Source organism: Crinia signifera, chromosome 19, assembly GCF_055691185.1.
Source record: "Crinia signifera chromosome 19, ASM5569118v1, whole genome shotgun sequence".
In the NCBI taxonomy this organism is placed as follows: Eukaryota; Metazoa; Chordata; class Amphibia; order Anura; family Myobatrachidae; genus Crinia; species Crinia signifera.
This window is the reverse complement of record NC_139226.1, coordinates 105,207,586-105,233,736: the sequence shown is the minus strand read 5'-3', so window position 1 is coordinate 105,233,736 and position 26,151 is coordinate 105,207,586. Positions and strand designations below refer to the sequence as shown.

The following is a 26,151-nucleotide window of genomic DNA, read 5'->3' as shown; positions in this document are numbered from 1 at the left end:
CCAGATATTAATGTATAATAGGTGTCAGTAATTAGGCCTCTTGTGGATAGACAGCAAAATGCGTAATTTTTGTGTACTCCCGGGAGTACACAAAAATTACGCATTTTGCTGTCTATCCACAAGAGGCCTAATTACTGACACCTATTATACATTAATATCTGGAAGGGTACGCAGCATTACCATACTGTAACTGCTAGCTGGAATCACATGAGCAACCTATGTTTTAAAAAAAATTTTTGCATTTTGGTGTACAGTACAGACAAAAATGCCTGAAGCATAGTTGGTGGCTCTGAATCACACTGAATGTGAGTGGTTGCGACATATACACCCTTACAAGTGTGATGATTATCCGATATTTTGTATCATGATAGTATTCATGTAAAGTATATACATTTTTCTTATTTATTTCACTTTTCTGACATAATTGGTATTTCATATCGTGAAAAAATATTCATGTGAAATATATATTCTTCTCATTTATTTCACTTTTTTGGCATAAATTTTGAGTAAGGCATCTTTGAGCCTACACCTCCTTTAGCTCAGAATAGATATTAGCAACACCCACAGGTAGTTACATTTGGCAACAGGACTCTGGTCCTTTGGATACAATGTGTTGACTTAGATACTTAGGACAGACCGAAGCACAATACCAAGGATAGCAGATTCTGGAGTCTACATACATAGAGAGAGTTTTTGAACTCCATTTGTCTACCTAGCTCTCTTCTACCTATAGTGTGGTGTGTTACTGAACAAGGAGAACCAATGCCCGATGGGCATTGATATATTGGTGTTAATATATACATGTTTTATGTTTGTGTGTCAACGTAATAGTCACGTTTTCTGTCTAGTATAAATTTTAATATAAAACCTATTAAAAGTTAATTTTTAAGTTTACCATATTCTGGGAGGGATTCATCCATCCCACTCTCCTACGTGTCACTAGTATCTATACCTACCCAATACAATTGACACTGTTCCCCCATTAGAATTTTCTCTGTAAGGTGGCGTAAGAATCCATACCATTAGCTAGTTTGTGTTGTTTTACATCATATACTATTTTTCATAACATATTCTTATCAAAGTAATTGATCACAATTGTATGTATGCCTGAAGGCTGATCTTCAGTGGGAATTAAGTGCTTGATTCTGGTTATGTTATACAGGTGAGAGAATGAGGCATTCAATTGTGGCTGATCAGAGCCGGCCCTAGGTATGGACAAACTAGGAAAATGCCTAGGGTATTTTGAATGCAATGAGGCATGCAGATCATACAACTAAGCCAGCAGTAGTCAGCCAGTGTGATTAAGGAGCAATACAGTGTGGTGCAGTGTGAGTAAAGAGCAATACATTGTGGTGTAATGTGAATAAGGAGCAATGGGTCAGGGGCAGAAATAACACCAGTAATAGGGGGCTCCAGCCCAAGGCCCTTATTCTGGTTGGTGCGGATATTCCCGCATTCTTACGGAGCGGTCCGCACGCCACGGTGTTTTGCCGCATGCGGCCATCGTCCGTAGAAACGCCCACGGGTCCTCCGCATTCGGACGGACTCACTCTTTAAGAACAGGGCGTGTTTACGGACGACATACAAACCATGCGTGTGCGGGAGAAACACTCCGATTCTGCACGGTATTACAGAGTATTACAGAGTATGCTCGGAAATACCGCATCCGAACGGGAGCCAAGCGGTGCTACCGCCCGTAAGCGGAGTATTTACGCCAAACAACCCACTATGAAGTATCTTCTGCAATACATCACATGACCCACTTATTATACATGTCTAATACACATGTGTATTGATAGTATTAATATTCAGTCATGTCCATTGTTAGCAGTTTTTAAGTGTGGGACAAGTACAGCATATGTGGGGGATTACTAAGGTTTCCTTGAAGCAGCAATGGTTTCAATTAAAGCACTGACAAGCGGCCTATTAGTGAGTAATGAGTAAAGGAGTAGATTCTATTGGGTTCAGGTGTTAATGGTTGTAGTCATTAGGCGTACGTTCGCCTACCGCATGAACGAGTGGTGTCCGCAAAGCAATAGTACACTTGTGGACACCGCACATTTCTGCCCTTTTTGATCGCGTGCATTCGGAGTGGTTTCCGAATGTACGCCCCCCAACATAAGTGTACTCCCCCGTGTCCGCCCATGTTTCCGCCCCGTTTTGCCCACTTTGAAACTACGCCCATGTGTCATTCCGCATGACGCCCATAATACGCCCCTATTTCCCGACTGATAGCGGTGAACAGTTTTGGACGGGATTTGCCCGAACTGGTACCGAGTCAAGGCGTGGCACATGCGCGTAGCGTTCTCCACGCATGCGCAGACGCCGTAAAGACGCGATCCGTAAGTACGCGGTAAAGTCCGCGTCAATCAGAATAAGGGCCCAAATCTTGCCTAGTGCATCAAATTATCTAGGGCCGGCTCGGTAGCTGATATATGATGTTTAAGTGTTACCATACAGAACAATGGCAAGATTCTGCACATGATCAGTGTACTGTAATTCTGAACCCCCAACTGTAATTGAGGATGTTTCTATAGAACCAGTTCTGATTTTATAGTTATAAAAAACAATAAGAATTGTAGCCATTGCTCTATGAAGTAACAAATATTAAGATTTCATGTCTATTTTTTCTAGTACATTATTTCGGGATCTCTCTCAGTTGCTGCTACTTACAAACCAACTGTAGGAAAGGTAAGCAAGTTAAATTTTTATGCATGAATATGTATTTATATTTTAATTATTATATATATATATATATATATATATATATATATATATATATATATACAGTATATAGGGGGTGGAGATATTAAACTAAGAGGAACCCTATAGTGGTCATAAGGCTCATCATTACATTTAAGGTTTGCGATATGTAGAAGGGGTTCAATTAGCCAACAATTTCTTTGGCCATTTATATTGTGTGTATTTGCAGCCTGTTATACAAGAACTATAAGGTGGGTTTGGAAATGTATTCATTTTATGTTATGGTTAAAATTAATCCCACACCCAAGAGGTAGATTTTTTGGGGCCTAATGCCCAGGCATCACATTGATTTTATTTTAATCAAGGGTAAGAACTACTACCACTGGTGGAAAACTTACAGCACTAGTACTTGGTTGCTGTCCCTGCTCTTCCATTGACTGATTATGATCCATAGCAACTCACAGCGCTTATATTAACGCAGTGGATGACATGGACCCTACTGAGCATTATTGTAACTTTTTGCCAGGTGGTGTAAATGCCACCACCTGGCAAAACAACAAATAAATAACTTCACCTTCCTGAACACAAAAATTGACAGACTCATGGTGCTTATATTTACTAACACAGCATCATGGCACTTAGGGGGTGATTCAGGACCACTCGCTAATCGGCGGACAGTCACTGCTCAGTGAGCGGCTTAACGCTGCCGCCTGGCCAAACGCCCATCCCCCGCCGCCGAATCTCCTAGGTAACGTACTAGGAGATGTACGCAGACACATCCCCTCGCATGCGGCCAAAGGGGACAGAAATCATTTGATGGTTGCGACCGTCAAATGATTTCTCTCCCCTTCGGAAATGAAAGTCAGTCTACACTGACTTTTATTTCTGTGAGTGTCTGCCGAAGAGGGGGAGGTGCTGACATCATGTGTTCCCAGGGGAACACCCAGCGTTTTTATGGGGACACCCATAAAACACTGGATATTCCCCTGCTCATTGCCAAGGGGGAGTTAAAAATTTTCAGAGTGGTGACAGCTTAGCAGAGAGTGGTGGTCAACCTGGCTGTATCAGATCAGGTCCATGGCTATTATAAATCTCGCACCATCTCGCAAGACAATCCAAGCTTGCAGTCCAGCAGCCAATCAGGAGCCACCACTGTCTATTGGCTTGTGAGCCAACGCGAGATTTGAAATAGCTGTGGACTTGCTCTGAATATAGCCAGGCTAACCACCACTCTCTGCTCGTCTGTCCCCAACTCCAGACTGATTTCTGGACATTGCATAATCCAGGAATGCCACCCCTACGGACGCCGGTCTTAATTACCAAACTGTCCTGAGTAATCCCGGACGGGTGGTAACTGGTTGGTTTAAACCCAGTGAATGCTAAAGCGATCTGATTGGTTACGAGTTTGTCATGTTTTTAAATTAAAAAGAAAAAGGTTGGTTGGCGCTAACCCGATTGGGGGAGTGATAACTTACAAGCTGCAGATCCTCAAAGAGGGGGGGCTGCCCTCTAATAGATAATATGAACAAATGGTTTTTATGAGGTCTTGCGCTCAGTAGGTTTAAATGTAACAATATGCAAATGAAGCTGGACGTGATTGCAGGTGAATACAAGCACACTTTTATTGCTGCAGTGGGGAACAGAGTAAATCATGTGTCTTTAAACGCATGTAATAGACAATGTCCAGTGTATGCAGATCAATAAGCAAGTGCTGTGGTGCACAAAATAATGAGCCTGTGGCTCAAGTCTCTGGTGGGTGGGTAGCGGGATGAAAGCACAAGTGGTGGAGAAAGGCAGTCTGGAATGGGGGGGGGAGGGAAAGTCTGAGTGGCACAGGACTGGTGGTGCGGGGGGCTGGCGTCCCGTCCCGACCGCAGTACACCTCTGACCTGTGTTTGCCGGACTGTGTCCTCCTCTGGTCCCACGTCGCGATCACCTTTCGATGCGCACCTCAGTCGTGCAGCCCGCCGGGCTCCACAGATTGTGTCTGGGGTGAGACTTCCGGGTACCGTTATCGCGAGATCCCGGCACCGGTGCCTCAGTCCCTTCACGCTCCGTGCGCTCTACTCCCAGCCGGGAGGAGACTTGGACTAGGTAGGATGTGGTGTCTCTCCAAAGACACCACATCCTACCTAGTCCAAGTCTCCTCCCGGCTGGGAGTAGAGCGCACGGAGCGTGAAGGGACTGAGGCACCGGTGCCGGGATCTCGCGATAACGGTACCCGGAAGTCTCACCCCAGACACAATCTGTGGAGCCCGGCGGGCTGCACGACTGAGGTGCGCATCGAAAGGTGATCGCGACGTGGGACCAGAGGAGGACACAGTCCGGCAAACACAGGTCAGAGGTGTACTGCGGTCGGGACGGGACGCCAGCCCCCCGCACCACCAGTCCTGTGCCACTCAGACTTTCCCTCCCCCCCCCATTCCAGACTGCCTTTCTCCACCACTTGTGCTTTCATCCCGCTACCCACCCACCAGAGACTTGAGCCACAGGCTCATTATTTTGTGCACCACAGCACTTGCTTATTGATCTGCATACACTGGACATTGTCTATTACATGCGTTTAAAGACACATGATTTACTCTGTTCCCCACTGCAGCAATAAAAGTGTGCTTGTATTCACCTGCAATCACGTCCAGCTTCATTTGCATATTGTTACATTTAAACCTACTGAGCGCAAGACCTCATAAAAACCATTTGTTTATGTTTTTAAATTAGGCTTACCCTTTAAACAGGAACATTAATGAATAACCCAGGTTCTGTGGCTGATTAGAAAATGCAGGCTTGAAATCAGCCAATCTGAGTGATTCATTAGTCTCTCGGTTTAAAGGGATAGTATGGTAAGCCCTATCTTTAATGCTATAAACACTTGCCAAGTGTTCGTATTTTATTTTGATTCACAAAAAAACATTACTGAGCAAAAAAGTTGCATTGGCCTTTAAAAATTTCTTATCGTATTAAATAATATATTTATGTTTCCTTTATGTTCCAGGTGAAACCCAGCTTGGTTCTAAACATAATCACCTCGATATTAGCAGCTATAGCCGTGATAATATATTGTATATTTTTACCAAAATCATCATGGCTGTATTATTACCACCACTTTAACACTGGGTACTGTGCATATTATGGGAGAAGCCAAGTCTGTGATGGGGAGTTCCACCCTCTGGTAATTTCTATATGCTTCATGTTGGTAGAAAGTATAACTTTAGACAAATTTTTGTATGGTTGTGGTATAGCGGGTCAACAGGGTTTAGACCAACCATGGTATGGTTGATCCCCCTTAGTTGAACCGGTTTAGTAGATGCGTTAAGATAGTCAGTGTCCGCTGGAACAGCAGTAACGCTAAATAGACACCTGCGGCTGACCTTCGGGCCCACGGTCGAAGGACACATGGTTGACGGGACTTTCTCAGAATTTTTTGGTGCTGAATGTCACAGGGGTCTCCAGGAACACTGTATATGTGCACAGTCTCTGCTCGCAAGCTTTACGCATGGTGCTTTACTATGCTCGCCACACTATTTTGTTCTAACGCTATGTCCACTTGGATAGTAGAGTGACCAAGCTGACCTGCGCCAAAAAATCTTGAAAAGTCCCATCGACCATGATCCTGACGATCAGCTGCCAGTGTATAACTAGCGTTAATGGTGCTATAGCTTACGCCAGGGGTTCCCAAACTTTTTTGAATCACAGCACCCTAGAGCAGGCATGTCCAACGTTGGCCCTCCAGATGTTGTGAAACTACACATTCCAGCATGCTTTGCCACAGTTTTGCTATTAGAGAATGCTAAAACTATTGCAAAGCATGCTGGAATGTGTAGTTTCAAAACATCTGGATGGCCAACGTTGGACATGACTGCCCTAGAGCATCAAAATGTTTTCAAGGCGCCCCTAGGTCAAATGTTTCTTATTGAGAAATTCAGGAAAAAATATAAAAGTAAGTGCATTGTGTTTATATGTCACAGTTATGTGGTGAAGGACAGGATTTGCTTCTGTTTGTCCACATATATTATTATTGGCAGCCACTAGCACTGTTTTTGCCTGTTACATTGCACATAACTAATATGATTTGATCCTGGTCCACCAACCCAAGGCACCCCTGCAAATGCCCTAGGCAGCCCAGGGTGCCTAGGCACACAGTTGGGGAACCACTGGCTTACGCTGACTATCTTTACGCCTCTAACTAAGTATTTCCTTATACTGTATACATTACAAGAACATTCCCATGCAAGCAGGGCCCTCTTACCTCTATGTCGGTTTGTTTCAAAGCAGTTTGTTTTATCACTGTTCCAATTGTAAAGCGCAATGGAATATGCTGCGCTATATAAGAAACTGTATATAAATAAATAATGATATTGCACCATACACTAGTATATATTTTGCTGTTCTATCTTAGGCACGGCAGCATTAGTTAATGTTGTGGTGCATTATATTTATATAATTGCCATCTTTCTGTTTTTTATTTCTTTCTGCTGTAGCCTCTGCTCCTAGGCATCGTATCGATTATATTCCTTCTGACTGTACTGGAGTTCTGCATCGCATTGTCTACATCAATTTTTGGATGCAAAACCATATGCAGGACGTCTTACAATGAAGTGGTAAGGGTTACTAGGTGTCATACTTATCTATCTTCATTGTCTCGGAGAGGAGACCCTCTACAGCTTGTTCATGGGTTGTGCTTGTCATCACTAAGCCCCGCCCCATTCCTCTAAGTGCCATGATTCGCGGCTATTCGGGGAGGGGGTGGTACTAAATGATGCGTTTTTCATCATTTGCACACTGGCCCCCTCCACAAAGAGCCTCGAATGCTGGTATTTGAGCAGCAGAGGGAGGAGGTGCGGGGGCCCCGCTAAATACGGAAGGCTTGCAGTATCTAATGATCCAGCACTCCACCCAATTAGTGATAGGTGTTACTATTTGGGAAGCTGTCAGGTCGTTCTGGTTATTAGGTTAACTGTGTCTAGGTCTCCAGTCAATAGGTCGACATGGTCAAAATGTCAACAGTGACGAAAAAGTCGACACAAGCAACATGTCAGTATGGCAATAGATGACACATGAAAAGGTCGACATGAGTTTTTCATGATTTTTTTTCATCCTGATGACTTGTTCATTATTTACGATCCACGCAGACTAAGATTTGGAACAGTACCGTGTGCTGAGCAAAGGGAGCCGAGCAAGGGTACACGTTAAACTAATTAGTGATCATGTTGACATAGACACCCCAAAAAAGTTAACAACTCATGTCGGTCCTTTCCCTGTCGAACATTTAAATGTTGACCTATAGCTTATGTCAACCTATAGCTCGTGTCTGCCTTTTGTCTTTATCGACCTAGTTCTCGTCAACCTTTTCCCTGTCACCCAATAGTGGTCGATCTAATGAGTGTCGACATTCATACACTGTCGACCTAATATTCCATACCCACAGCGATCAGGTCTGAATACGCCCAATGTTCATGGAGGTGTGAGCAGAAATCACCTACCGGAATGGGAAACTCAGGGCTAATTGAATCTGTCTCTGTAGATCAGGCATGTCCAACGTTGGCCCCCCAGATGTTTTGAAACTACACATCCCAGCATGCTTTGCCACAGTTTTGCTATTAGAGAATGCTAAAACTATTGCAAAGCATGCTGGGATGTGTAGTTTCACAACATCTGGAGGGCCATCGTTGGACATGCCTGCTGTAGATGATGTTATTCATTCTAACAGCAACAATCTCTATTATCACATAATGAAACAGTACTGTAAGTACATAGAGGGTTAATGCCTAACATTTCACCTTTGTGTTTATTTCAGGCTGTTGTGGTTTATCACACGTCGTCTACAGATGCTCCCAGACAATCCGCTGTCCCCACATCTGCATGTATATCTGATGGAAAGTTTAGGTCACAGTGATGGATCACATTGTTATCTATGTTCCAGCATTCTGAGAATAAATACACAGTATTGTGCACGTTACACATGTTCTGATCATCTAACTCTGGGGTAGATGTATGAAACAGTGATAAGGGAGGAGAAGTGATAAAGTGCCTGGTACTTTATCACTGGCCAATCAGCTCCTGATTGTTCCTTTTTAAACCCAGATGGTAACTTAAGGGCTATTTCACACGCTCCGGCTCCTGCCGGGCGGCAAATCCCGTACGGCAGGAAGCCGTGCCACACACAGTAGTTTATCTTGGAGGGGATGGCCACAGCCCGGCAGCCGTCCCTTCCAGTGGCGGAATCCGGCTGCAGCCGTGCGTGGCCGTCCCGTGTGAATGGACACAGTAATGTCCATTCACAACTAATGTGTGCGGCACGGGTCCCCGGCCGTGCAGGATTTCGCCGTCCGGCAGGAGCCGGAGTGTGTGAAACCGGCCTCACAGTCAGGAGCTGATTGGTCGATGATAAAGTAGGAAAAAAAACATTTTGTATCCCAATTGCACACTGAGTGAAAAATAACTACATAATAATCAGATAATAACGAGATCTTGGTTGCATATATCTGCAGATATAGGGCTAAGCCCCCAGGCCGTACGTACCAGGCACTTTATCACTTCTCCCTTATCACTGCTTCATGCATCTACAGTACCTGTCTGATAGTCGATATTGACCTGTCATTACATGTAAATATCGATCCCTTGCTATACTGGCCTGTCTGCTCCTGCAGTTTATCAGTGTATCAAATACAGATGTGCACTGTTCTCATTTCTGTCAATAAAAAATTACTCAATTTAAAAAAAATATATATATATATATTGATTGGGTAAATATCGATCCCATACTATACTGGCCTGTCTGCTCCTGCAGTTTATCAGTGTATCAAATATATTGATTGGGTAAATATCAATCCCTTACTATACTGGCCTGTCTGCTCCTGCAGTTTATCAGTGTTCAAATATATTGATTGGGTAAATATCGATCCCTTGCTTTACTGGCCTGTCTGCTCCTGCAGTTTATCAGTGTATCAAATACAGTATATTGATTGGGTAATCCAAGACAGTGCTAATATTATTTATAGATTTCAGTGCTCTTGTATAAGTTTAAACTAATTTTTTATTCAAGTGCTGGCAATCTGCTATTTGAATGTTTGTTTATATTGGAGTTGTATTGCCTGCCTTGTAATTGGGGAGGGGGGGATTGCTCAGGCTTTGATTAGTGGTATTGACTTCACATGGACAGGATCCATCATTTATAAGGGAGCCTCACTAGGCTGTTGGGTTATATTAGAAGGGTTTATTTGAAAGGGTTCTATAATGAAACCACAAATTCAGAACTTAAACAGGATGAAAACAGATGAAACCATCACCAAGACATCTTCAAGCCTAAGAAAGTTTTAAATACCTTTTGCGTTAACCTCTAAAATTGAACGTATGTACCTAACCTGCATTCCTATATACTCACACTGTCACTATGCTGCCTGTTTGTACAGTATGTGATACAGCAATTTTAATAACATAATCTGCTTCTATATTGCAATACCTGTGTTTGAAAATTTAGACATTGCGACCTTGCTAATTGGAGCCATATTAGGCTGGTGTCTGCTTCGCCAAATACAGGGTAACTCCACAACTGAAAACATTTACTTCACTGCAAGCCATAGCATTGTATGTAATCTATGGTCAGCTGTGCTAGTCAGAGTGCACTCACATATATGTAGGGTTTATAAATGACTATCTGAGCAACACCAGTAAGCTGGTATTAACTATTGCAGGTCTAATATAACTCTCTATTCCTATATAACTCTGTTCAAATACACCATGTACTACTAATTATTGCTCTCCATGGTTTTCTCTCAAAATCAGTTCTCCCTCTCCCCCTCCCTGAAGCTCAGCCCTCTATACAAATTTCTGCCCCAATTATCCATGACCCTCTTATTAACATCCATGAGATATTTACATATCTACATTAACAATAACATCCACAGACTGTCGCCATAAACAACTTTCACAAACCACCTGCAGCTACACCTATCTCTCTCTACTGCTTCTATTAGCTGGTGACATTTCACTTAATCCAGGCCCCAGCTGCTTGCCCCACTCGCAGGCACCTAACTCTCAGGAACATAGTAATCCAGCTAACCTCATAAACATCAAATGCCTCCCTTCACCCCCCAAATCACTAAAATGTGCGTTATGGAATGCACGCTCTGTTGGCAACAAATAAACATCCATCAACGACCTCTTCATTTCAAACAACTTCAACCTGCTGGCTATAACAAAAACATGGCTCTCACAATCAGACACAGCCTCCTCTGCAGCCCTGTCACACGGTGCTCTCCACTTCACACACACACCCAGGCCTGGTGACAGCAGAGGAGGTGGGGTTGTAATATTACTATCCCAATCCTTCACATACAGTTATACCACAGGTTCCATCACTCACATTCACATCATTTGAAGTACATTCCATCAGAACTTACACTCCTTTCTTGCTGCGTGTTGCAGCTATCTATCGCCCACCTGGGCAGCCAACACGATTTCTGGAAGATTTTTCTGCCTGGCTCCCTCACTTCCTTTCCGCTGACATCTCAACCATCATCATGGGTGACTTCAACATTGCCATTGATAGCCCAAAATCTGCAGCTCATGCATCCAAACTACTCTCTCTAACCTCCTCTCTCGGCCTCTCCTAATGGACTGACTACTCTACTCATCGGGAGGGCCACTGCCTTGATCTGGTATTCACTAAGCTGTGCTCAGTGTCGGAATTCACCAATTCTCCTTTCCCTCTCTCAGATCACAACCTTATCTCCTACATGCTGTCCTCTAGTACTTCAAACTCAAAAACACAGAAATCATTTAATCCACCTCAAGCCCGCAGAAATATTAATGATATTAATTTTCAAGTACTTTCCTCCTCACTGCAACAGCAGCTTGCTCCTATTTCTGCATTCACTACTCCTGAGATGGCAGTATCACACCTAAACCTAACCCTCAAAACAGCCCTGGATGAAGTGGCTCCAGTTACCCACCACACTCCACATAGGCCTAGACGCCAACTGTGGCATTCTAAACTAACGAGACACCTACAAAATATCTAACGCAAAGCTAAGTGTAAATGGCGTAAATCTCAGTCCAATGGATTTCTTTACATATAAGACTATCTACCAGTCCTATAGTTATGCCCTGGAAACTGCCAAACAAACATATTTCCAAACTCTCATTTCTGCTCTAACCCAAAACGTCTTTTTAATACACTTAAATCCCTTCTCAACCCTCCCTCACCTAAGCCACCAACCACTATCCATGCACAAGATCTTGCTTCCTACTTCAGGGATAAGATTGACAAGATCAGAGATGAATTGGTATGCTCCGACTCAGTTGGTGATATGCTCAATTCCATACCTGAGCCCTCTGAAGCATTTGCTTCATGTGATCCCAAAAATGAAGATGAAGTATCTGCACTTTTCTCTTCCTCCCACTCTACTACCTCTCCTCTCAACCCTATACCCTCGCAAATAAGTAAATCTGTCTCCTGTGCTCATCCCAATCTTAACTAAAATCTGTAACCTCTCTTTCTCTACTGGTGTCTTTCCTTCATTGTTCAAACACGCAGTTATTACTCAGATTGTGAAAAAAAAACAGAATTCTGATCCAAGCTCTCTCTCAAACTACCGTCCCATTTCTCAACTGCCACGCACCTCCAAACTACTTGGACTTGCCTACACTCGCCTCACACACTTTCTCTATTACGCACAACTTAATGGACCCGCATCAGTCAGGCTTTCGTTCCCAACACTCCACAGAGACAGCACTGACTAAAGTTGTGAGTGATCTGGTCACTGCTAAGTCTAAAGGCCACTATTCACTACTAATTCTTCTAGATCTCTCTGCTGCTTTTGACACTGTTGACCACACACTTCTCATACAAACACTACAATCCATAGGTATTAAAGACACAGCCCTCTCTTGGTTCTCATCCTAGCTATCTAACTGCTCCTTCAGTGTTCGTTTCTCCGATTCTACCTCCTCTTTGCTACCTCTTTCAGTTGGAATACCTCAGGGTTCAGTTTTAGGTCCTTTGCTTTTCTCAATCTATATCTCATCTCTTGGCAAACTAATCAGCTCCTTTGGATTTCAGTATCATCTGTATACAGATGATATTCAGCTCTATCTATCCTCCCCAGACCTGCCCCCATCTTTATTGAGACATGTTTCTGAATGCCTTTCTGCTGTTTCATCCTGGATCTCATCTCGCCACCTCAAACTTAATCTCTCAAAAACAGAATTAATTATATTTCCGCCAATAAATAGTAGTTCCCAACCTGATATCTCTATTGCTGTTGAGAAGATGAAAAACACTCTTACCTCTCAAGCTCACTGCCTAGATGTTATCCTTGACTCAGAACTTTCGTTTGTATCCCACATTTAATCTGTCTCAATCATGCCACATACACCTAAATAATATATTTAAAATTCGCCCTTACCTTACACAAGACACTGCAAAAACTGTAATCCATGCTCTCATTATCTCACGCATTGATTATTGCAATAAGGTAAAAAAAAAAAAAAAAAATGGCGCTCTGCCCTGTTTGCCCCAAAATTACTTATATCAATCTGCTTGGTAGTCAGATTTTGGTTTTATACCAAGATACACACAGAGGGAAAGGGGTTATAAGACACTTTGTCTAGAGTTTATCCCCCATGTGCACAGGGTTCAGGCAGCGTGAAAAGGAATAGCCAATTCCTAGTGTGAGAACAAGAGAAAAAAAGGGGGTACACGCGCTAGAAACAATGTATATAGAATAAGATAGAAAATTTATTATATGTATATATTGCACTGGCCAGTGGCAATCAATTTTTTAAAATAACATATGGATATGATAAAAAATAATAATGATAAATACAAAACACCTCAAAGGCTGCAACAGTTAAAAAAAAGTGTGTGTAGCCAGTCATTTCATTAGTATACGTCCTCCATAGGGCAATTATATCCGGACAAACTTATTTTGATTACTCCAGAGCAGTTCTTATTAACTGATGTCTGGCCAGACAAAAATAAGAAAAATAAAAAATAAAAAAATGCAAACAAAAAAAGAGCAAAAAGATAAAAATAGTTAATTATAACGTTATAGCCTGTGGGTCCCAGGCTGCTGCTGTCCTACTGCTATATTTGAGGCTCGATCGATTTTAAAAGTAAACCAGTACTTGCTTTTTGGATAATTGACAGGCAGGTCAGGGATCCAGTTCTGGAGCTCCAGAAAGTGTAGAGGGGGTATTTAAAAGCTGTATGACGCGTTTCTCCGCCTCCTGTGTAGGTGTCAGCGGCTTCATCAGATATTCAGATGATGTGTATAAGCTGGTTTAAACCATTGGTTACCTGTATTCTACCGTATTCAATACAAAAATATTTTACTTACACACAAAGCCATAAACCAAACTACACCAACATACATATCTTCTCTTATCTCAAAATATCTTCCAACTCAACCTCTACGCTCCTCCCAAGATCTGCGTCTCTCATCCACACTCATTACTCGCTCCCATTCCCGACTGCAGGACTTTCTTTGGGCTGCACCTACTCTGTGGAATGCTCTCCCAAGCACAATAAGACTCTACCCCAGTCTCCAAACCTATAAACGTTCCCTGAAAACTCATCTCTTCAGGCAAGCTTATCAAATTCCAGAACCAGTCATAGAACCTTGCATTCTGGTGGAATCGATGCAATAAAGAATACAGTATCTACCCTTATGTATCAATGCCTATTTCCCTATAGATTGTAAGCTTGCGAGCAGGGCCCTCCTACATTTTGACTGTCTGTAAATACCCTGTTTTGTTGTATCACTGTCTCCTTTGTAAAGCGCTGCGGAATATGCTGCGCTATGTAAGAAACTGTAAATAAATAAATGAATTCTCTTGTATATACAGTCTGTGTGCCCCCTGGTGGCCACTAAGCTTCTATTCCTGGACTGGATCATTGCATACATTTGGGCAACAGATACTATAAAGGTGGCCATACACTACTACGATGTTTCACAGCAAAATTGGTTATCCGTTCCCCCTTGAGCCGCCCGGGAATGCGATACATCACATGCGGTCCTTTCACGTGGGATGTATCGCATGCAACCCTGTTCCCTGTTACCAGGAGGGGGTCCGAATTTGAAGTCAAATGGGCAGCAGGTCCAACCTCTGACTCGGATGGGATGTCATTCACATGTGATTTGGGCCATTTTCACCCAATGTCTCGGCCCGATCCATCAGAATCGGGTGAAATCGGGCCAAAATCGCATAGTGTATGGGGCCTTATGAGAAAATGAGTTTACAATGATTTATTTATTTTTTCTTACAACAGTCCATAGGTTTACATGCACGTATCTATAAAATCATCCCAGAAACATTCCCTGCATACGTATCACAATGCGCATTCTCCATAGTTGAACATGTTCTTATGCGAGTACCATTCATGGTTCCAAGTAATACGCATCTCCATATACCTTCGTGGCTGCATGGGTGTAACTGTGTGGCACAGGCACACACACACACACACACACACACACAAACACAGACATGCACACACACATACAAAGTAATGTGTGGAGCGCTAACAACAGCAGATGGTAGGAGGATTGTCAGTCATCTAAAGAATATAAACAAATTGGAAAATACCAGCGCTCGCTGCAAAACTATTATTCAAGATGGTTTCTTTTTTTAAACAGTTTATTATTTATCACACATACTATTAAAATGGATATCCAATATCCTCACATATAACAATATACATTAAAATTGGTAGTGGCCACTAATGCTTGCATAAGTGATTACCGTAGGTCTAAAGGCTCTCTCCAAGAGTGGAAAATAAGCAGCCGATTTATTACCATTTCCTGATGACAGTCCACAGCGGATCTGGTAATAAAACGGCTGATTATATTCCACTCTTGGATGAGACCTTCTTTTTTTTTTAATAAAAGACGAAGATAAACATAACAATATTATTTGTACTGTTTGGTGCACTCTTTTCAATGGCATGTTTATCGTGATAAGCACTATTTTTCTGTAACCGCTAGATACGCACAATGATGAATTTAATCTTTGTACTGCCCATGATACACGCTGTACAATCTCTATCAGTGGCGTGTGGTGAAGTGAGGCAGGTGAGGCACAGCCTTTCCTGTCATACTAGGGTAGATGCCGGCATTTTGAATTTATAAAGTATGTCAAAAATACAAAGAACATATTAAAATATTCTTATTTTTATTATTCTAATCATTTTTATAGTCCAAAACTATGGAGTGAAAAGTCTATGGCAGGTACTTGCCAGGGACTCTTTCCCTCACCGCACGTCCCTGATTATCTATCTATCTATCTATCTATATATATATATATAGTTCTGTGTGTAGACCGCACTCACACTGAATTTAACACAACACGGGGTGCCAGACAAATTATAGTCCAGGGGGTTTCCACATCTGTTCAGGATTGTGGAATGTCGAGCACTCGCCTCATAAAGAATCCAAAGCAATATGTGTAAAAATCCAAAGAAATGGTAATTTATTCTTTTCCAATCAGTCAAGTAGATTTTAATGACATGCAGATAGGTAATGCCCCGACGTTTCGGTCCTATGTGGACCTTTTTCAAGGAGCTTTCTCAGCAAAAGTTCATCGCAATCAGCGTTGTTGGGAAGGAAAAACCCAATGGTGCCTGGAGCAGCTGCTCCATACATACTCCATACTCCATACATACTCAATCAGTTCAGGTTCGTTGAGGGGGGCCATTATGAGACATTGGCACATACTGAGGACTGATCCTGTCATTGGCACGCATTGCCAATCTGCTCCAATGTTTTGCTACAAGAGAAGTTCAAATATCCAGCAAAAGGTGGTCACCACAGATGTGGGGCTGAAACCAGTGGTATAGAGCACTTGGCTGAATACTGGCACAGGAGCAAATAAATGTACAGGATGTGTCAATTGTAAATTCATACTCAGTGGCAGTAGCTGGCAGCATCCCTTAACAGGCCAAAGGTACCATTTGAAGCACAGGATGGATTGCACTACCAAATACACTGTGTACATCATACAGTGCCCATGTCAAAAAATGTATGTGGGGAAAACTATCAGGATGCTGAAGGAATGCATTAATATGCATATTTCATCGATCAATAAAGCCCTGATTAAAATGGATGGCAGTACACCGCCTGTTGCAAGACACTTTGCCCAGATGGGGCACTGTATAAAGGACTTTCGTTTTTTTGCCATTTGATTACATTCTCCCATTGAGACGTGGTGGGGACAGGCATGCTCTACTATTACAAAGAGAAAGTTATTGGACCTATACGTTACAGTCTATGGCACCATTAGGATTGAATGAGGAGCTCAATCTAGCTATATTTTTATAGTTTGGACCCAACTGTCGTTTATGGCCCACCTATGACCTTGTATATAGTTGTTGTGATGACTTGTATTTCAGTTGCTTTATTCTTTCTTTATTTTCTGGTATGTCTTTTTTTTTTTTTTTTTTCAAAATAGTTTTATTAAATCAGTACAAATGTAAACAGTTGATACCTTACATGAGGTCTCGACAGGTAATGACACAGTCAAACAGGCAATGTTAGGTACAAGTAAGTCAAAGTAACACAAACAAATAAAGTACTGATGTATTTACTAAGTTAAAGAGTAAGGGATCTATACAGACATAGAGGGAAAAAAAAGAGAAAAACACAGAAAACACATAAGACAGACACACAGGAAGACAGGCAGGGGGGGGGGGGGACCAGGGCAATATGTCATATCGTATCTTAATTAATGGATAATATCTGAGCAAGATCTACTTGGAATGAGATTCCTAGTGGAAGATTTTTTCTCTCTCTATAAGTGCACCACTTAAGCCATTTAACATGTATAGAGTTGGCAGATGGAGAATATTTGCAATCAATTGTTTCAAATAGATAGTGCTTATGTATTTTGCCTAAGATAAGATGTATATCGGGAGTCTCCGGGGATTTCCAGTATTGGCCAATCGCTGCTTTAGTGGCTATTAAAATCTGACCTATCAAATAGCTGTCGTGTTCTGTGATGGAAGGAGAGAAATGGAACAAGGCCAGTACAGGATCCATGGGCAAATGGGTACCTAGAATTTCTTTGAGAAGGGCAAACACCTCCTCCCATAGTGGCTGTAATCTTGGACATTCCCAGAAGATATGCAGGAGAGATCCAACGTATCCACACCCCCTCCAGCAAAGGTTGGAGACTGACGGACAGATTGTATGTAGCCGACGGGGGGTGAGATAGGCTCTGTGGTACAGCTTAAAAAACATTTCCGAATGGCTAAAACACTTAGAAATCTTAAAGCAGGAGAGGGTGATGCAATCCCAGTCCTCCCTGGTGAGAGATCTACCCAAATCTGTCTCCCATCTGGCCTGTGCTGTTAATTTATCCGGCTGTAGTCTATTAACCAGTTCAGTGTACCATCTCGAGATACCCCCTTTATTGTTCTGTGAAGTCAAAACCACAGCCAATCTTTTAGGAAAGGAAAGTGACACTACCGATTTACCTACACATGAGGTCAACCAGTGCCTAAGCTGCAGGTACTTATAAAAATCATGTCTTGGAATGTTAAATTTCTCTGAAATTTCTGTAAAGGACATGAGATTCCCAGCCGGACAGATGTCCCTGAGTGTGAATATACCGTTTGTTGCCCAGTTATCTAGTTTCAGGTTTGGAATGAGAGCTGCTATCGTTAGGACATTCAGGTCCGGACTGGGCAGGGAAGCCCCGGAATCTCCGGCCAATAAGTCATGCCAGAGCTTCAGGGTATCCCTGATTGCTACACCCGGTCCCACCCACGAGGGAATCTTCCTCCTAGGTAACCAAAATAGCTCTGACAGGCGAACATTAGGCAGGAAGGACTGTTCTATAGTCACCCAGGGCTTCACCCGTCCAGCCGCAAACCAGTCCCTTGCTTGATTCAACAGGCAGGCTGAGAAATACCCCCACAGGTCCGGGTAGGCCACTCCACCCAGTCGTTTGGAAAGAATAAGTACCCGCTTAGCTATGCGAGGCCTAGATCCTTTCCAAATGTACTTTGCAAATATTTTATTAAATTCTGAAAAAAACGACTTAGGGGGGATTCTAGGTATAGCCCTAAACAAATATAATATCTTCGGGAGCAGCACCATCTTTGCTGCAGCGATACGGCCCAGCCATGAAATTTCATGGAGACCCCACTCCCCTATCAGTTTTTCCATTGCTCCCAACAGAGGCTTGTAGTTGCACTTAAAGATATCGGGGGTTCTAGCGATATGAATACCTAAATATTTAATTGAGGACAATTGCCAAGCATAACGGTATTGATCTTTCAGCCGCCTTACTAGCTCTGGAGGGATGTTAATGGGGAGAGCTTCCATCTTGGTGGTGTTTAATTTGTAATAAGATACCTTGGAATACGAAGTCAGAACTTTATGAAGTTCACGTAGGGAGGCCTCTGGATTAAATAAACACAACAGAACATCATCCGCGAATAAACTAATTTTATGGTTCATCCCTCCCAGTTTAGGGCCCTCTATGTGGGCGGAGCTTCTGATTTTCTCTGCTAAAGGCTCCATTGCTAAGGCGAATATGAGTGGAGAGAGGGGACAACCCTGTCTGGTGCCATTTGTTATGTTAAATGGGTTGGATAAACAGCCATTATTGAACACCCTCGCAGATGGAAAAGAGTAAAGTGCAAAAATGGAGTCCATAATTCTACCGGAGAACCCAAATTTGAGCAATACAGAATTAAGGTAGCCCCAGTGCAGTCTGTCGAACGCTTTTTCAGCATCCAGGGACAGAATTAACAGGGGGGACTTATCAAATTCGCAGCTCTCTACTATATTAAATACTCTCCGAGTATTGTCCGGGGCCTGCCTGCCCGGTACAAAGCCAACCTGATCAGCTGCTATAAGTGAAGGTAAAAGGGGGCCTAATCTATTAGCTATGAGCTTGGCGTATAATTTGAGGTCGGTGTTCAATAAGGCTATTGGTCTAAAATTTTGAACTGTTGTAGAGGGCTTGCCTGGTTTGGGGATAGTGACAATCCGAGCCTCTAACATCTCTTTAGGAAAGTTTCCTGTCTCGGAGGCCTTATTAAATACGTTAAGGAGAATGGGCGCTATAATAGATTTAAAATGTTTATAAAAATTTGAGGGGTACCCGTCCGGGCCCGGAGCCTTATCTATAGGCAGAGAGTCAATGGCTACCTCTACCTCTGCTAAATTCCACGGGGAGCATAAAGCATCAACTACTGTATACCAGGCTCCAAGCTCGGAAGGGAGACATCTGCCAAAAAGTTTTCAATCTCAGATACCGTGGGCTGGGGGGTCTCATCGTCGAGCTTCAGGTTATAGAGCCCAGAGTAATACTCAGCAAAGGTATTGGCTATTTCAAATGGGTCAGATATTTTTAACCCCGCCGCGTTGTAAACCGCATGGATTCTCGCTTTGGCTTGACGGCCCCTAAGTTTTCTAGCCAAGAGGCGTCCTGCTTTGTTTCCCAACACATAAAATCTCTGATTTAATTTAAAAAGATTCTTAGAGACTGTTCTAAGAGCTAAAGCATTCAGTTTTTCTCTGGCACTAAGGAGGGAATTGAGGGTCTGCTTATTACCCGGATTGGATTTATGCTCCGTCTCTAACTTTATCACGTCTGACTCGCACTGCTTAGCTTCTGCCATTTGTGCTCTCTTGATTCTAGAAGCAGCTTGGATGGCTGAGCCTCTGATTACTGCTTTTAATGTGCACCAATGGTTAAAGATACTAGTATCCCTTGGTTCATTGGTGGCCAGAAAGTTCAGCAAAGAGGTCTTGATAGCCTCACAGGCTCCTGGATTTGACAAGGTGTGGGCACCCAGCCTCCAAGAGCCCGGGGGTACTCTGCGGGAGTTCGCCTCATATTTAACCAGTAGGGGGAGTGATCGGACCACGTCATTGGCAAGATATGGGCCTTACTAATAGAATGTAAAGTCCATTTGTCAGTTAGGACTAAATCTATCCTAGAGTATGTGCGATGGGGGTTAGAGTAAAAGGTATAGTCTCGTACTGATGGGTTTTTGGCTCTCCAAGCGTCAAACAGACCGTATTCACCTAATAGATTACGAAACCCTAATGGTTGGGAGGGAGGGGGTGAGGTCTGGGGGCGACCACTAATAGGTTTAGATTTATCCATTGTAGCATCCAGCACCATATTAAAGTCACCCAATATGATGACCGCTCCTCTAGAGTGTTTCTTAACTAGGGCACACAATTTCCTGCAGAATTTAAGTTGTCCTGTGTTAGGGGCATAGCATCAGACCAACGTTACTTCGGAATCTTCTATCTTGCCAATCAACACTAGGTATCTGCCTTCCGGATCTGCAACCTGGGATTCAACATTGAAGGTGATTTTGGAGGATATCAATATAGCCACCCCCGCTTTTTTAAGAGGTCCATTCGCCATATAGCACTGGGGGAACCTATTATCAAAGAATTTGGGCAGAGCCGCTTTAGTATAGTGCGTCTCCTGTAAAGCTACAATATCGGCTTTCATTTTAAAGAAGGAAGTTAAGGCTAACCTCCGTTTCTGGGGGGAGTTCAGCTTCTTAGCATTTAGGGAGACAAGATTTACCATGGGGCAGTCTGGAAGGCGGTTAGAGACCCAGCGTGTACAGATTGACCTGGAGAGGGGAGGGGGGAGAGACAGGAGGGAAGACACCAAACACAAGGGTAGGGGACACAAAGACACACAAAAACGGCTCTAAGCAGAGTCGAAGTGAGGCGCCGAAAGTAAGGCGCCACACCAGGCATTCTAAAGGGGGGTAGTGGCAGCCTACCCCACAGTGTCAATATAACAACGTAACAAAGGGCATATATTACTATCGGTAACAACATAACGAAAAGAGACAATCAAGAGAATTATTCAGGCAAGCATAAAATGGCCTAACTGTCACAGTTAAGGGGTTCAATAAAGGCACTGCAGACATTATAACACTTATCGAAAGCTGTACTTAAAAAGTTCTACAGAAGTGTCACATATTGTCTGTGCTAGGGAAGATCCCCCAATCCAAACCCAAGCTGGTTCCATAGTTCAGAGCTGTGAACTGTCACCCTTCCCCATTGGAAAAACCAACCAAGGCAGGCAAAAAGAGGTGAGTAAAGGGCAACATAGTGAACGCCTAAACATCATGTTAGAACTTGGATAGTAGGCCAGATCCGCTAAAGGAAAGCTGGTAATACGTAAAGCGCAACAAACTATAAAGCGCAATAAACTATAAACTCCTCACTTCTCCACCACCGACCAGTCCTGCTGAAGACGGTGTTCAGGAGAGGAGGAAGACGAAGGCTCCAGCAGTTTCCACTTCTGAAGTAGACTCATCCCTTCTTCAACCTCAGATATAGCAATAGTGGAGCCGTCTCTTGAGATGAGCAGCTTTGTGGGGAATCCCCATCTGTACAAAATATTAGCTTTACGGAGCACGCTGGTTATTGGGTGAAAAGACCGTCTCTTATTCAACGTGTCTCTAGATAGGTCCCCAAAGAGTTGTAAGGATCCCAGGGTTTCTGCAGTGTCTGAAGAAGGTCTAGCTGCTTTTAACAAGGCTTCTTTAATATGGAAGAAGTGTACTCGCATCAAGATGTCTCTAGGGGCACCCTCAGGAGCACTTCTGGGTTTGGGTATCCTATGGATCCGGTCAAGAAGGAGGTCAGAGCTAGCCGCCGAAGGAAGGAGTTTCCTGAAAATGTCCATGGTGAAGTCATGAAGGCTGCTGTTGGACACGTTCTCAGGGACCCCTCTTAGCTTCAAGTTGTTCCTGCGGGACCTGTCCTCCAGGTCGCTGATTTTATCGCGAAGGGCCGCTACTTCGTCCTCCAGGGCCGCATGAGCATCTATAAGCGTGTTGTGAGAACCAACTACTTCCCCCATTTTGGTCTCTAGGTTGTTTGTGCGGTCGCCCAGATCATCGATTGATCTTTGGCATGCTTGGAATGAAGTACGGAATTCCGTCGTCATGTCTTCCTTAAACTGGTAGAGTAGCTGCTTTAGGGTACCAACGGTCAGGGCAGCCGTGTCTTCAATTCCCGGAGTTGTCAGGGGGTCTGCATGGGAGGGGCGGGAGGATTCACCGGTGCTCAGAGACTGAGGGCTGGGTGTAGACACTTCGGTGGGTGAGGGCCTCTGGCCCCCCATTCGATGCGGTGAAGGTTTAAAAAAAGGCACCTGAGAGACCGCCTTTGACACTTTACTCCTCTTTGACGGCATAGCTGGATACCAGTGGGGCTCAGAGATACTACGTATTGAACAGCCCAGGGGGGCTCGCTGCAAAAGTAGAGGATGGAGCTTTAATATCCAAGTAAGTCCTTTGATGAGGGCGAGTATATGTCTGAGGATCTCGCCTTATTTAAGTGGACACTGTGGGGAGGGGCAGATTAGGGGACTAGCATGGTGGGACTTTCCCCAAAGCCATGTTCACAAATTTTTGGTGCCTGCAGCAGGAGAACGGGCAGGGGCCTGGGGTGTACGCAGGCTGATTGTAGTCAGGCCGGGTAACAGCAATGCAGGGCAAACACTGGGCTCAGAGAGGGTAAAGGTGGACACTTCTCCCAGAGCACCCACGTGTATATATAAGGAGCTGATGCCCCAACCAATATGGCCGCCGCACTTAGTTCCTTATTATTTATATCTTCTTTTTAGGGGCCAGTACACCAGATATAGGGCCTTATATGGGGCCAGGTGTGGGACAGGGGGGGAGCGACCACCCCGCTGATATTGCAGGGGAGCACCCGGAGTAGCGGCAGAGCTCAGCTCCGTCGCCTCCGGAATCCAATATGGCCGCCGCCGGAGGTGTAGGAGGCTCAGGCAGCTCCTACCTTAATCCCCGTGCAGGCGCAGGCTTCAGTGGGGGTTCGGCGATATCGGGGGGCTCTCCGGAGGGTCCCAGTGATCGCGGCGCCGCCGCAGACACCGCTCAGCCGCGGGTTTCTGCGCAGGGACTCGGCGACGGGCTGGGCGCTTATTTTCTGGTATGTCGTGTATTATTGTTTGTAATAATGTGTGTCATGTTAGCCGTGACAAGGTGATATAAGTAATGCCATTGATCCAACCATAGGAGTATATTAGTGGCGTTAGCTACTACTCCTTATTGGTAAAATATGAATGATGTACGATCTTTGTGGCTTTTACAAATTGCGCTGCTTGTTTGTACAATACAAGCCGCGCTGTCATGGCAACGCATGACGCACTTCCGGCACCGGGGATCCTCTCTGTAGTCCCTGAGCGCGCGGCAGCTGAATATTGGTTCCGCTTGTGAAGGCAACTTCCGGGACGCCAGTAACAGGCTGCTGTGTGAAGCGGGATGGCTGGGGGAGGACCCCGGTGTCAGCACTGATTAATGATGTTATTCAGGTGAGATTGCATTACTTATAGGTTACCTAGATTCAATATCAGGTTGATGCCCTTTGAGAAAGGTTGATAATACCGAAACGGCCCGTCAGGGCAATGCTGTGGAATTGAAGTGTTTGCTGTCTTCAGCTACTGCCACTACGATGAGTATTTGAATCTTATCATATGTCTCATTAAAAGGAATTGTTTGTTGCTTACTATTTGCAAGGATGTGCTAGCCCAGTCTGTCTATGGAATGGTGATCTGCCTATCCTGTGATTGATACAAGCTATTGGATTCATGCCTTGCACCCCGGCTATTACATTACTATGAGAGTGCGTCTCCCCTCTACATATATATATGAAAAGAAAAAAGTAGGTTTCAGAGGGCGCTATATAATGATATATTTATTTTGACAATACTCAATGTCAAATTTAGAAAACATAAAAATACTTTAAAACATGACATAAAAGACACATATATGTGTATTACAAGAGTAAACAGTTTTGGTTATACGAAGGCACTTACATTTTTTCACATGAACACTCCTTTGACAGATTGTTAGTCGCTGTTAGTACTATTCTTTGACTGTTTGTTAGTATGAGTTTAGTCGGTTAGGATGTAGAGCCCAACGCGTTTTGTCAGCACGACTTCCTCAGGGGTGAAAGCAAACCGATACTCGAATATTGAATAGGATGTATACCAAACCAGTATTCCAGAATCTCACAAATCGGGAGTAAACAGCCGTGAAATAGAGTACTTCTATGAAGATAGTTAGCTCTGAATGAGCTCAAAATATATGGCCTTTAGTCCAGCCAACAACCATATATAAATAATGTGTCTCAGTTGGATCCCAAAGCTGAACACTGACTTTGTGTGTGGATTGCAAACGCCTTTGAATCACCCCGACTGTGCAGACATCTGGCAGTGTGAGTAATGCATCTGCAGCACAAGCATACCTGCCAAGAAAACCACATTTAACGGGAAAGAGACAAGGTTCGGTGCTACGTCTGATAAGCCAGGAAACAACCTTCATCAACGTCAGCTCATAACCCTCTGTTTCCTGAACTGCACTGAACTCTGGCAGTTGGACTTCATTCTCTGCAGGATGAAAACGAATATGATATCAGCGAATGATGTCTCAGGGTGAGAAAAGCTCTTGTAAGTACAGCCTCAACAGATATTAGTGGCCCATATAACATGTCCTTACCGTACACACAGCTGTCAGAGAAGGGATCCCATCCTATACCAGTTACCAGTGAGGATGACTTCCAACAATCTCCTGAATCCAAGTTAAAGTACAACATTTCTATCACTGCACATACCGGCAACAAGAAATTAAGTTTGTGGCCACTTTTATACCCCATTTACACCAAAACACTGGTGAGCCGCGGCTTTTTGACCCTACACCGGCATACCCACCCAACATAATGCTGAGCGGGTGACGTCAGCAGAGGCGGGTCCTGAGCCGGTGCTTGGGATTACATCATCTCCAAGCAAAGCAAATCCACCATCCGGGACCCCCGCAACGCCATTGACATACTGGAGGCAAGCCTAGCACCCAGGGAAAGCTGCTGTGATGCCCCCAACCTCTGTGTGCCCCCAGACTCCATCCACAGGCATCCATTATCCTTAGGGTTACCACCCGTCCGAGATTACTCCGGACAGTCCGGTAATTGACACCAGCGTCCGGAAAGGTGGCTGTCCCGGACTATACATAGTCCGGGAATTGATCTCACCCCCGCCCGCACCGCTAATTACATTACTGCGGCAGCCATCGATCACAGACAGTGTGAGTGACACACAGTCACTCCGCCGCGGCGCTTGCTGGGAGGAGGAGGGAGGCGGGACACAGTTGTAAGTGTCACTGTGTGACATGATGTCCGGCTCCTCCTGCGGGCAACGGCTGCGGCGCTGCCACGTGACACATGCCCGCCTGACAGACAGTGACTGACAAGTGAGAGTGTGGCTGCCTGACTCGGACACGCCGGCGGTGAGCAATGTGGGGTGCCGCGCGGCGCAGCAGTAGTATTCAGCAGTACTGTAAGTTTGGCAGTGGGGTGGGCAGGCAGCGTGCTGTGGGCACAGCAACATAAGTAGTATTATTCAGTTCAGTATACACTGTAAGTTCGGCAGTGGGGT

General features: G+C 44.1%; 1 protein-coding gene across 2 annotated transcripts in view; it reads left to right on the top strand.

Moving 5' to 3' along the window:
- LOC146042823 (membrane-spanning 4-domains subfamily A member 4A-like) overlaps positions 1–14,549 on the top strand; it is a 44,003-nt gene extending 29,454 nt beyond the window's left edge. The window contains exons 4-7 of one of the 2 annotated variants that reach the window (XM_083163077.1): positions 2,635–2,691; positions 5,696–5,872; positions 7,182–7,301; positions 8,498–14,549. In XM_083163077.1, the coding sequence (XP_083019203.1) occupies positions 2,635–2,691; positions 5,696–5,872; positions 7,182–7,301; positions 8,498–8,596 (453 nt within the window). In that variant the 3' untranslated portion in view covers positions 8,597–14,549. The remainder of the gene's footprint in view (positions 1–2,634; positions 2,692–5,695; positions 5,873–7,181; positions 7,302–8,497) is intronic. The other variant, XM_083163078.1, reaches the window with a different exon arrangement.
- Positions 14,550–26,151: the final 11,602 nt, after the last annotated feature.